The 12,118-nt window shown below is 39.7% G+C and overlaps 1 protein-coding gene across 2 annotated transcripts in view; it reads left to right on the top strand.

The window, feature by feature from the left end:
* ttyh2 (tweety family member 2) overlaps positions 1-9,557 on the top strand; it is a 122,975-nt gene extending 113,418 nt beyond the window's left edge. The window contains exons 9-15 of one of the 2 annotated variants that reach the window (XM_021576242.3): positions 4,344-4,436; positions 4,530-4,622; positions 4,777-4,919; positions 5,242-5,433; positions 5,614-5,692; positions 7,053-7,079; positions 7,794-9,557. In XM_021576242.3, the coding sequence (XP_021431917.2) occupies positions 4,344-4,436; positions 4,530-4,622; positions 4,777-4,919; positions 5,242-5,433; positions 5,614-5,692; positions 7,053-7,079; positions 7,794-7,874 (708 nt within the window). In that variant the 3' untranslated portion in view covers positions 7,875-9,557. The remainder of the gene's footprint in view (positions 1-4,343; positions 4,437-4,529; positions 4,623-4,776; positions 4,920-5,241; positions 5,434-5,613; positions 5,693-7,052; positions 7,080-7,793) is intronic. The other variant, XM_021576244.3, reaches the window with a different exon arrangement.
* The last annotated feature ends 2,561 nt before the right edge of the window (positions 9,558-12,118 follow it).

Here is a 12,118-nt window from a genome sequence, read left to right as displayed (position 1 = left end):
ATCTGTAGTTTCATCAGCCTCCAGGCCAATGGCTACAGATGTCTGAATGGCATGTAGGATAGGCTCCTCCACAACTTGAGCCAGAATCTTCAACATTTCTTTCACTATTATGTGTGACCTGTAGTTTGTGTTCTTGCCAATCTTCATGTAAATGAGAACAATGTGAAGTAAGTCTGGTGACATTTAAATATCAAGTGAAAAAAATATGAACAAAAACACAGAATTGTGGAGCACTCATTCACCTTGAGCTTTGTGAAATAGTACCAAACCCAGCAATTCAGCAAGGTCCAGCAGTTCTGGGAAGTTTGTGTGATGGGCCTGCTCCCGCTTTGTTAGATGGTACAGATATTTAAAACCCCCAATGACGGCCTCATGCTCAAGCACTGTGGTTGGCTCGAATGCAACCATGACTGAGGAGCCTGTGAACAGCAGCAGACATAATGCGTTATTATTGAGCCATGGTTAGTGCACAATCTGAGATCTTTTACATTAGAAGGCATTTTGAGAAATGGAACTATCCAATATAACAATCTTTACCTTTTGCCATCATTGCATGAGCCCTGACACTTTCCATTCAATGCTCTGTCCCTGGTTGCCGGTTAATATAGTCCAGGCTGGACTGTCCAGCCGATGAATCTAGCTAGCTAGCTAACTTGCTAAACTAGTAACGTTAGTTAACCATGTTTCTATCATCAACATCCTTGTGAATATTGGATAGCTAATTGCCTTTACATTTGTGGCAGCAATATTATAGATCTAAATTAAGTTTAGTAGAGTGTTTAGGCTATAGCTAGCTTATGTAGTTAACTAGTTGGCTAGCTAATGTACCTTTCTTTCAGTTTCTCACACAGGTGCACTCTGAGGTGATTCAGGTTAATTGTGTTTCGCGCCACAGAGCTTCTGTATTGCGCGCAGGTGCATTCTGAAGTGATTCAAGTGAATTGTGTTTCTTGCGCAGAGCGTCTGTATTGCACACTGGTAACTGGTGCGCCGTGTTTCTTGAGTTGCTTGCTGCCTGTCACAGCTCACAGAACTAAATAGCCTTCAGAACTGTATTGATCAACAATATAGTAGGTTCAAAAATCCATGACAGTGATATTGGATAATTTCCTGTATCATGCTTAATTACAACAACAGAAAATACATTTAGCGGAAGAATATGGAGAACGAACAGAGCACTTCTTCAAGACCCGGAAAAAAATGTTTTTAACCTTTACAAATGTAAAAAATACCATTACAAATGTAAACATAGAGGACAGAGAAAAGTCAACACTACACAATTCTGTATGCTTTTCTCATACTCAGCAAAAGTTAAATCTGAATTAGAAATTAAAATGAAAGAAAAATAAATCACTATTTTAGGAAAAGCCCATAAGAAATCTTTACAAGGTAAAGAAGAAAATACAATTTCTTAACTTAAGCAGGAATATGATCTTTTACTTTTGAAGAGAGACAACAACCAACAACTACAGTTTAAACTCAAATAAAGCATACTCTTTAATGGCAAATAAAGATGTTGATTTATCAATTATAGCTGTTGATTCCAAAAAGGCATTTGACCATCTTGAATGCCCTTTTCAAATTAAATAATTCATTTTATGAAAATATTTTATAAATATCCTGAAGCAAAAATATACTCAAATCATATATTTTCTGCTACATTTTCTTTAGAAGGGGGCACAAGACAGGGATGTCCTCTCTCCCTGCTCCTGTTTGCACTGGCAATTGAACCGCTTGCAGAAATAATTAGACAGGACCCAAACGTATACGGTATCAGTATTGGTAAACTTGAATATAAACAAAACTTATTTGCTAACAATCTCCTGATATACCTGAGTAATATTGAAAACTAAATTCTCTCTTTGTTAAAAATATTTTCTGAATATTCTAAAATCTCAGGATATAAAGCTAACATGAAGAAAAAAAATGCCAATAGAAAAAAATAAAAAATAATAACTCATGATCTACAGCAATCCTTTAAGTGGACCACAAAAAATATGAAATAATTATTATGCTTAATAAGTGACAACAAACAACAAATATATAAAAATATATTTTCACGTGTCTATTTTGAAAGGATTAAGCTAAGAACATTAACAACTTCATAATTAAGAACATAAACAATATAGAATCAAATTAAATGGATTCTACAACAACCAATATCACTCCCTAAAAACACACCCCTATGAAACAATCCTTTTCAGAATCCACCAATAAATTGGCCCACATGGAAAACTAAAGGCATAGAAACTGTAAATGACTTGTTAATAGGAAATACAATTATTTCCTTGACGGAAATAAAAAGCAATTGTGGGCTGACCAATGTTTAATTTATTTTATAAATGCAACTTAAAAGTTTTATATCATGAAATTTCATTCTGAAATCTTTTTGACATCAGAGCAATGTTGAGGGAGTCCTATTTGAGTCAGAAAAGGATAGTCATATGAACGGTAAGATGTACAAAACCATGCAGAGAGCAGACAATCTCGCAGAAAATATATATAAACTAACTGACATTGGCACAAGATGGAGTGTTGAAACATAACTAACAAAATTACAGTTAATGAAAATGTACGCTTAATCCAGTATAAAGTCATGTTTAATACAAGAGACAAAATTCACAAATTCTACAGCACAACAGCAGAGACATGTCTTAAGTGTAAAACCAACAATGACTAAATAATTCATGCCTTCTGGGAGTGCTATAAAGTCCAAAAGTTATGGGCAGAGTTAGTAAATTGGATGTCAGAAGTTTTATGATTAATCCGTCCATCTGTACATTTCAAGACGCTGCATATGAGGGTATGGTTAGATACCCAATGGGTTAGACTATACTTTTCTTGTCAATCATTTTGAGAAAAAAAGTTGACTTAAAAACTGGAAATCAAATGATCCTCCATTGTTAATAAGGATCCGCCCCTTTTTTCCTTTTCTTTTTTCGCCTAAAGTGACATACCCAAATCTAACTGCCTGTAGCTCAGGATGTGAAGCGAGATTATGCATATTCTTGATACCATTTGAAAGGAAACACTTTGAAGTTTGTGGAAATGTGAAAACCTATATATTTAAACAAGCAATTCTCAAAATCAACCTGCATTAGAGCATGCTGGGAAATATGATAATGATGGTTGTGGTTTTGGTTCAATGTGATTGTGTATGAGTTTCAGGCCCCTGTTTCCAGGTAAAACTAGGCCCTCTAAATAAGGCTTTATGAAATACATATGGTATTGTGTTAAAGAATTGAGTGTTTTTATGACATATTCGCTTAGGATCTCGCTTGGGGATAGTCAATAGGACGAAAATGGATGAATGCAACAACCATGTCTCTGTCACTAACCAATAAAGTTTTGGGTGGTAACTCTACAATTTACTCGGTAGACAAGGCACTCACAGTGTGTTAATTTAACACTGTTCTGGTGTCTATATGAGACCACAGACTCATGACTTTCGGTGTTGATTTAACGCTCTGTGTTCATTTTTTTGTTTGTTTTTGAACACTGGAGAATTTGCTGTGTAGGGTTGGAGTCATAGGGTTCATACTACGCTCCCAGATCAGTTTCTAAGGGGTAAATTACAGTCTACTTGCTATTCTTTGGTGGAGTGCACAGGGCAGAGCATGCAGATTATGTTGGATGAGACTAACTTGCTGTTAATGATTGGCTTTTGTCTCCCTATGCTGGACAAAAGCTGAACTGACAAGCCCACTAGTGTATTAAAGTTATAATCCATCCCAAACCACGAATTCCTATGATTAACAGTGTTAAATAACACTAATATGTGAAAACAATATTTTTTGTTAACACATTTTTAATTTTGTTTTTATAGTAAGGTTGGTGGCAACATGTGAAAAATAGTTGTGGAAATCTGTTGCAAATGGCTACGTAGCTAGCTAGCCAACGTAAATACACACATTAAGTTAATATCCCCAAGCGAAATATAAACTTTGTCATGACGATATAAACAGATGGATGTGCTCTATACAATTATGCCCATACCATCTATTGGCTGATTTGGTGACTTGGAGTGCAGGTAATTGTCTTAAAAGCGTTATGAAATGTGATAGTGTGTCATCCCCTATCTCTAGTGAGGAGAACCATGTAGCTATGACGCGTTCTACACGATTTCCCGATTTCACAGATGGGCCACTGAGAAGTTAAATCATTTTTACCCATTGACAAAACATTGGCTTTTACCAACCTGACAGGAGTTTCATGATTGTTTTTTCTGTGGGTGGATTATCCCTTTAAATGTACACTACCCAGAATTTGGAATGTTGTTTTGTGTGCGTGTGTGCGTGTGTGCGTGTGTGTGTGTGTGTGTGTGTGTGTGTGTGTGTTTGCAGTCTCTGACCATCTTCCAAAGATCTCTGACCACCATGCAGATCCAAATACAGGGCCTGCTGCAGTTCGCTGTGCCTCTCTTCCCCACCGCTGAGGTCAGTGATGAATTTACCTGTGGCATAATGCGTCCCGTCTGTGTAAGCATTGCATTTTTTGAGTACTGAATCCTACACTTGTCTTCTCCACAGAGAGACCTATTAGGCATCCAGCACCTGCTCAACTCCTCAGAGGCTAGCCTCCACCAGTTGACTGCCCTGCTGGACTGTAGAGGACTCAACAAGGTACAGGACACCACCACTGAATCCCACGGCATGGATCTAGTTCCTTGTGACAGTGGCTCTGCTGTGTACATCTATTCACTTCACAACATGTCTCAGAGAGATATTTTCTGCTATCTGCAAATGTGTTTGTTTGTTTCCTCCCTCCACACTGTAGGACTACCTGGATGCGCTGATCGGTGTGTGTTATGACGGGGTGGAGGGCCTGCTATACCTATGCCTCTTCTCTATCCTGGCAATTTGTGCCTTCTGTGCCATGCTGTGTGCCATCCCCCGGGCATGGACACATATCGCCAGCAGGTCAGGAGGTGCCCTCCCACTGAGTCTCTTTCATTACATTTACATTACATTTTAGTCTTTTAGCAGACACTCTTATCCAGAGCATTTTGCAATCAATGCATTCAACTAAAGTAGATAAGACAACCACATATCATGATCACGAGAATAGCAAAACCAGAGCTAGTAAGAATCACAGTCACTATCTTTCTCTCTCTCTCTATCGCCCTTTTATAGAACAAGAGTATAAACATCCATTGTGTTTATACTGTACATACACCTTACCAAGTCATTAAATCATCCTGAAAATCTATGCCCCTGACCTCCAGCCTTCCTCTTCTCTCAGGGAGCGTGATTATGACGATATAGACGAGGAGGACCCATTTAACCCTCAGGCCAGACGCATGACGACCCACAACCCCAACCATGCCACCAACGTGCACAGCTTCTGCAGCTACAGCAGCAGTATGGGTAGCCAGAGCAGCCTCCACCCGCCTGCCGCACAGGCTGGGTCCAATGCACCCGTTTCAGAGTACATGTGAGTCAGAGTCCAGCCCTGGCCTGGTGTGGAGTGTATGGTAATGCAGTCTAGTGTGCTATACGTACTGAAGCTAAAGTAAAGCTAACTGTGACATGTAGTCATCATGATTGCTAAGATGACACTTTTTTGGTGATAGGGAATGTTTGTTTAACTCACTCCTTCGCTCTCCCTTCTCAGGAACCAGTCGGCGCTGTTCGGGGGGAACCAGCGGTACGAGAACGTTCCTCTGATCGGGAGAGGCTCACCGCCCCCCTCGGTGCGTTGGGTCCCAGAGGCCATGTCTTTCTTGCGATGTCACTCAGGGTTGGGGTCAATTCCAATGAGGAAAATTGGAATTTCAATTTGAAATTTCAGTTTGCTTTCTGAATTGACTGAATTGAAATTGATCCCAACCATGATGCCACTGTCCCACATACTCTCAAGTCAATCAGCATTGTAATACTGATCTCTCTCTCATCACCAGGATTTCTGTTCTGTTATTTCATTTATTCAGTGACCTGGTAGGACTTGTTCCTGTGTTTACTTTCTGTTTGCAATGTCAACTCTGGTAAAGACCTGACAGCTGGGGCTCAGACTGCTCTTTAACTCTAGCTTGAGGCTTTTCCCCTAATGATGCTCTCTCTGCTTGATGCATTCTTTAAATTGCTCAAGTCAGTGTTACTTAGACTTGAAGTTGGTCTTGTAGTTTGTTTCTCACGAGTTGTGACGAGAGTGTTTTTCTCATGACATGACATCCATATGATAATACATTTCCAATACTGAAATCCATCAGTAAGTCTTTTGATCATGGTCATAATTTTGATGACATATCAGAGAGCACACTGCTGACTTTGTGCCTTTAACCTGTCTATCTACCATAACTGTAGATTGCTGACTCATTACCCAAGTAGTAGGACAGTGAAAGAGAAGTTTAACATGGACATAGCATGCTACTTAGACCAATGCCCAGGGGAGGATGTCACAGGTGTTAGTCCTTATTTGGTCACTTTCCTTCTCTCTTAAAGTGTCTCTCTCCCCTTCTGTCTTTCACCTCCCTCTTTGGCCTCGTAGTGGCAGCTCTTTAGATCTATTCTCATTTCCTGTCGAGGAGACAGGCCACGTTTTTAGGATGAATACATCAAGCTTAACCATTCAAAATGCCTGCTGTGCCTAATTACATTTGATAAAGAGACAGATATCATGCATCTCATATATTATGGGTATCTACTGTAGCTGCCTGCCATCCTTCCCACGGGATGACGTTTTTATATTTGACTGAAAATAAGGTTTATTACCTGAGACTAATGCTGAGTCCCAAATGGCACCTACACAACATCTTATTTATTTTATTTTAAAAGCAGTGGATTGTATAGGGAATAGGGTGCCATCTGGGACGAACTCTAAAGTGTTAAACCGTATCAACCTCTGTGCTTTCCCCTACCCTCTCACTCTACTACCATTTGGCTGTGAGGATTATGTCATGTGGTGTCTTTCTGGACCCATATCTACCTTTCTGCAAAGCGTGCACTCTACCTTTTCAGCTAACAGCTTCTTTGATATTTTTTGTTTGTTTGTTGTTTATATGTTTGTTTGTATTTCGTTTCTTACTTCCTTATTTTTTTTATCAACTTTTGGAGGTATACACTCAGCAATTTAGAAACAGAGTAAGTTGTTTTCTGCTCCTCTTTGGACCTCTCTACTGTCTGAAGGACAAGATAGACTCCCAATTGCTTTTCCCCCTGCCTTCGTTTAAAATCATCTCTTTCTTATTTACCTCCATTTTCATTTTGGAACTGCATTTTCTATTTCACCTCTGGCATGGCTTTGAACTGCAAACCTTACTGTTCATGACATCATCATCGTCATCATTCCAGTTGTATGTTTGACCCAGTCAGGTCTGTTTCCCCGTGCTGTTGGGAGTGTGGTGGTGTACCCTATCCTCACATCTCCTCCCTGGGTTGGGACATGTTTTCAGAGACATATCGGCAGCCCTATGTGTGCATGCCGCAAACCTTCCCTCTGTGTAATTCTATAGCTGTTACCGCCATAAGGTGCCGAGCGTCAGGCTTGTCGTTATGCTTGGTCTGGTGCTATAGAATTCTAGAGTATTGGTATGCCCCTTGTCTCACCTACTGCCTGAGAAGGCTTGATCCATAAGAAGGGACCTACAGTGTTGTCTGACTGATAGTCCAATTAATGTTTGGCATAGACACAGTATTGTCTCCCCTAGCTACCTACCCTTCCTTCCTGTCTCGCTGGTTAGATACTGTTCTGAAAGAGTACTATGTTATTCTATACTGTTGTGCATTTCATTCACTATAAGTCACCTGGTGTTGTCTCTAATTGTGTGTCCTGTGATATTATGTTTTCCCCTACAGTACTCCCCCAGCATGAGGGCTACTTACCTGTCCATGACTGAGGACCAGATCAGACACTTTGGGAATGATTTCCAGGCATAGAGCTGCTCCTCCCTCGATCTTTCTTCTCTTTCACTTCTGCCATCTCCGAGAGGGGTCATCAAACAGGCGAACACGCGCACACACACAAAAACAACTACTCCAGCAGTGTGTGACTCTGTGGCTGCTGCACGGACCCTATCCTCGTCCAACTCACTGGAATGGACCAAGGCCTGATATGAGGAAAGGTGTCACACACACAGTTGTCCCACCCCAAACCCCAGAGCATAATGTGTATGTCTCAGTCACCGTGACTCCAGCCCTTATTCTATTATATGATTCTATTCATTCTATTTGTAACAATGCTATATTTTAAAAACACTAGCTTGATTCATTCACTCCGATGAGACAAAAGCAACTTTTACAATAAATTACTTTAATAATGATCTAAATTGTTCAGGAACGAATGATTTGTATACATCTATTTTGAAGTGAAACGTCTTATAAAACATATTTTAAGAATTGAAGCATGTTTTTGGGCCTTTAACCACTCCCTATTCTCCAAAACAGATTTTCTGTAATTACAGTATATATACTGTAAGTCTATGACTGCTTGTGACTATTCCTCTCTTGCTAAAAGACATTCTCTACCTGACCTCTTCAAAGACTTGATGTGGACTGCTGAACTATCTGGAGGAACCAGCCACAATATATTAATTATTCAAATCAAAAGATGGAACCATACCATTCTGTTGATATCTGAAATTGGCCAAGCACAAGGACATCAGAAATGACATTTTCACATTCTTAGAACTGAATACTGTAATTTCGACTGTCGGAGGGTCCTCCTTTTCCCTCCAAGGCAACAGACAACATATGCCATAATATTAGTTATATGTTTCCACATACAGTTGAGACCTAAACCTTGTGAAGCTCAAACTCAACCCTGATTGTATGGTAGGGCCTGGGATAGTGACCCTACACAATGCCCAACACTGATTCTTCGCAGATACCCCTCTGTGTTGCTTGCTCTTCTCCATTCAAAAGGTCTCGCACGGTGTCTGACACAGGATTTTATGTTTTGAGCCATCATTTCAACGACTAAGACATGTTACAAATGTAATTTGTCCACATACGGTAACTGATGCGCATTTAAACTATACTGTATGTTGACTTCTGTAAATACCTTGTACGTTTACAGATTGTTGTGTCTTATTTTGTAGTATTTTTTATTCATTTTAGGGTTGTCCTAATGTGCCACTGGTTGTGCGATATATGTAGCTTGTTTTAAACCAATAAAGCCCTTAGGAGAGCCTTGCTCTGCCATAATATCAGATATTCTTTTCAGAGGCCGTTGTTAAATGATGGCATTCGGTTGGATGTGTATTGTAATAGTACCATATCAACTTGAGTTTTGGTCATGACTTGCAAGCGGCTGCAAACTATCATGGTGAGAGAAATAGTGTTCAGACAGCAGTTTTAACCTTACTAGTGATCCTTTTCTTCCATTTTGAGAAAACATATCATCATACTCTTAATGAACAGGCTGGTTTGAGCTATCATCAGATAATGTTTAATTCTGTAGGATTTTATAATATTATTTTGTTTGTTTTGTTAATTTTTTCAGTTTGAATGCATGTGAAGTAGCACTGTCTAGAACCATTGAGAGTGGTGCTTGATGTGTATCTATCCTCAGAGAAGGGATATAATTGTGAATTAATAATAAAATACTTTTGAGTATTCTCATGTTGTGTTTGGTGTATCTTCATTCTATGAATGCCTTATGCACATGTTTTTTTAAGTCCCAAAATGAAAGTGTGGCTAAAGTGACCGACACTTTGCATAATTAAGTGGATGTGAAAGACCATCAGCCTAAATGTAATGACGACTTGGTTAGCCACACAGGTGTACAGGGCAAATATAATTTGACATAGTCATTGAGTTACACCGAGCTCCTGTGCAAACCATCCTTTTTCAAAACTCTGTCCTGTGGCTTCTTCTTCAATGAGGTTTAACTGTGGTTGGAATCCAATAAATGTTGCATTACCTACTAAACTGGAATATACTTCCCTTATGCTTTGTTTGAAAAAAGTATATATATAAACATACAGTATATACAGTTGAATTCAGAAGTTTACATACAGTGCCTTGCGAAAGTATTCGGCCCCGTTGAACTTTGCGACCTTTTGCCACATTTCAGGCTTCAAACATAAAGATATAAAACTGTATTTTTTTGTGAAGAATCAACAACAAGTGGGACACAATCATGAAGTTGAACGACATTTATTGGATATTTCAAACTTTTTTAACAAATCAAAAACTGAAAAATTGGGCGTGCAAAATTATTCAGCCCCCTTAAGTTAATACTTTGTAGCGTCACCTTTTGCTGCGATTACAGCTGTAAGTCGCTTGGGGTATGTCTCTATCAGTTTTGCACATGAATTTTTTTCCCATTCCTCCTTGCAAAACAGCTCGAGCTCAGTGAGGTTGGATGGAGAGCATTTGTGAACAGCAGTTTTCAGTTCTTTGCACAGATTCTCGATTGGATTCAGGTCTGGACTTTGACTTGGCCATTCTAACACCTGGATATGTTTATTTTTGAACCATTCCATTGTTGATTTTGCTTTATGTTTTGGATCATTGTCTTGTTGGAAGACAAATCTCCGTCCCAGTCTCAGGTCTTTTGCAGACTCCATCAGGTTAACTTCCAGAATGGTCCTGTATTTGGCTACATCCATCTTCCCATCAATTTTAACCATCTTCTCTGTCCCTGCTGAAGAAAAGCAGGCCCAAACCATGATGCTGCCACCACCATGTTTGACAGTGGGGATGGTGTGTTCAGCTGTGTTGCTTTCACGCCAAACATAACGTCTTGCATTGTTGCCAAAAAGTTCAATTTTGGTTTCATCTGACCAGAGCACCTTCTTCCACATGTTTGGTGTGTCTCCCAGGTGGCTTGTGGCAAACTTTAAACAACACTTTTTATGGATATCTTTAAGAAATGTCTTTCTTCTTGCCACTCTTCCATAAAGGCCAGATTTGTGCAAAATACGACTGATTGTTGTCCTATGGACAGAGTCTCCCACCTCAGCTGTAGATCTCTGCAGTATCCAGAGTGATCATGGGCCTCTTGGCTGCATCTCTGATCAGTCTTCTCCTTGTATGAGCTGAAAGTTTAGAGGGACGGCCAGGTCTTGGTAGATGTGCAGTGGTCTGATACTCCTTCCATTTCAATATTATCGCTTGCACAGTGCTCCTTGGGATGTTTAAAGCTTGGGAAATCTTTTTGTATCCAAATCCGGCTTTAAACTTCTTCACAACAGTATCTCGGACCTGCCTGGTGTGTTCCTTGTTCTTCATGATGCTCTCTGCGCTTTTAACGGACCTCTGAGACTATCACAGTGCAGGTGCATTTATATGGAGACTTGATTACACACAGGTGGATTGTATTTATCATCATTAGTCATTTAGGTCAACATTGGATCATTCAGAGATCCTCACTGAACTTCTGGAGAGAGTTTGCTGCACTGAAAGTAAAGGGGCTGAATAATTTTGCACGCCCAATTTTTCAGTTTTTGATTTGTTAAAAAAGTTTGAAATATCCAATAAATGTCGTTCAACTTCATGATTGCCGAATACTTTCGCAAGGCACTGTATACCTTAGCCAAATACATTTAAACTCAGTTTCACAATTCTTAACATTTAATCAGAGTAAAAATTCCCTGTCTTAGGTCAGTTAGGATCACCACTTTATTTTAAGAATGAAATGTCAGAATAATAGTAGAGAGAATGATTTATTTCAGCTTTTATTTCCTTCATCACATTCCCAGTGGATCAGAAGTTTAAATACACTCAATTAGTTTTTGGTAGCATTGCCTCCAAATTGTTTAACTTGGGTCAAACGCTTCAGGTAGCCTTCCACAAGCTTCCCACAAAGAAGTTGGGTGAATTTTGGCCCATTCCTCCTGACAAAGCTGGTGTCAGGTTTTTCCAGCCTCATGATGCCATCAATTTTGTGAAGTGCACCAGTCCCTCCTGCAGCAAAGCACCCCCACAACATGATGCTGCCACCCTCGTGCTTCACGGTTGGGATGGTGTTCTTTGGTTTGCAAGCCTCCTCCTTTTCCCTCCAAACATAACAATGCTCATTATGGTCAAACAGTTATATTTTTGTTTCATCAGACCAGAGGACATTTCTCCAAAAAGCACAATCTTTGTCCCCATGTGCAGTTGCAAACCATAGTCTGGCTTTTATATGGCGGTTTTGGAGCAGTGGCTTCTTCCTTGCTGAGAGGCTTTTCAGGTTA

The sequence above is a fragment of the Oncorhynchus mykiss genome, chromosome 20, assembly GCF_057628025.1.
Source record: "Oncorhynchus mykiss isolate SJ-2025 chromosome 20, ASM5762802v1, whole genome shotgun sequence".
NCBI lineage: Eukaryota > Metazoa > Chordata > Actinopteri > Salmoniformes > Salmonidae > Oncorhynchus > Oncorhynchus mykiss.
This window is presented reverse-complemented; position numbering and strand designations above follow the sequence as displayed.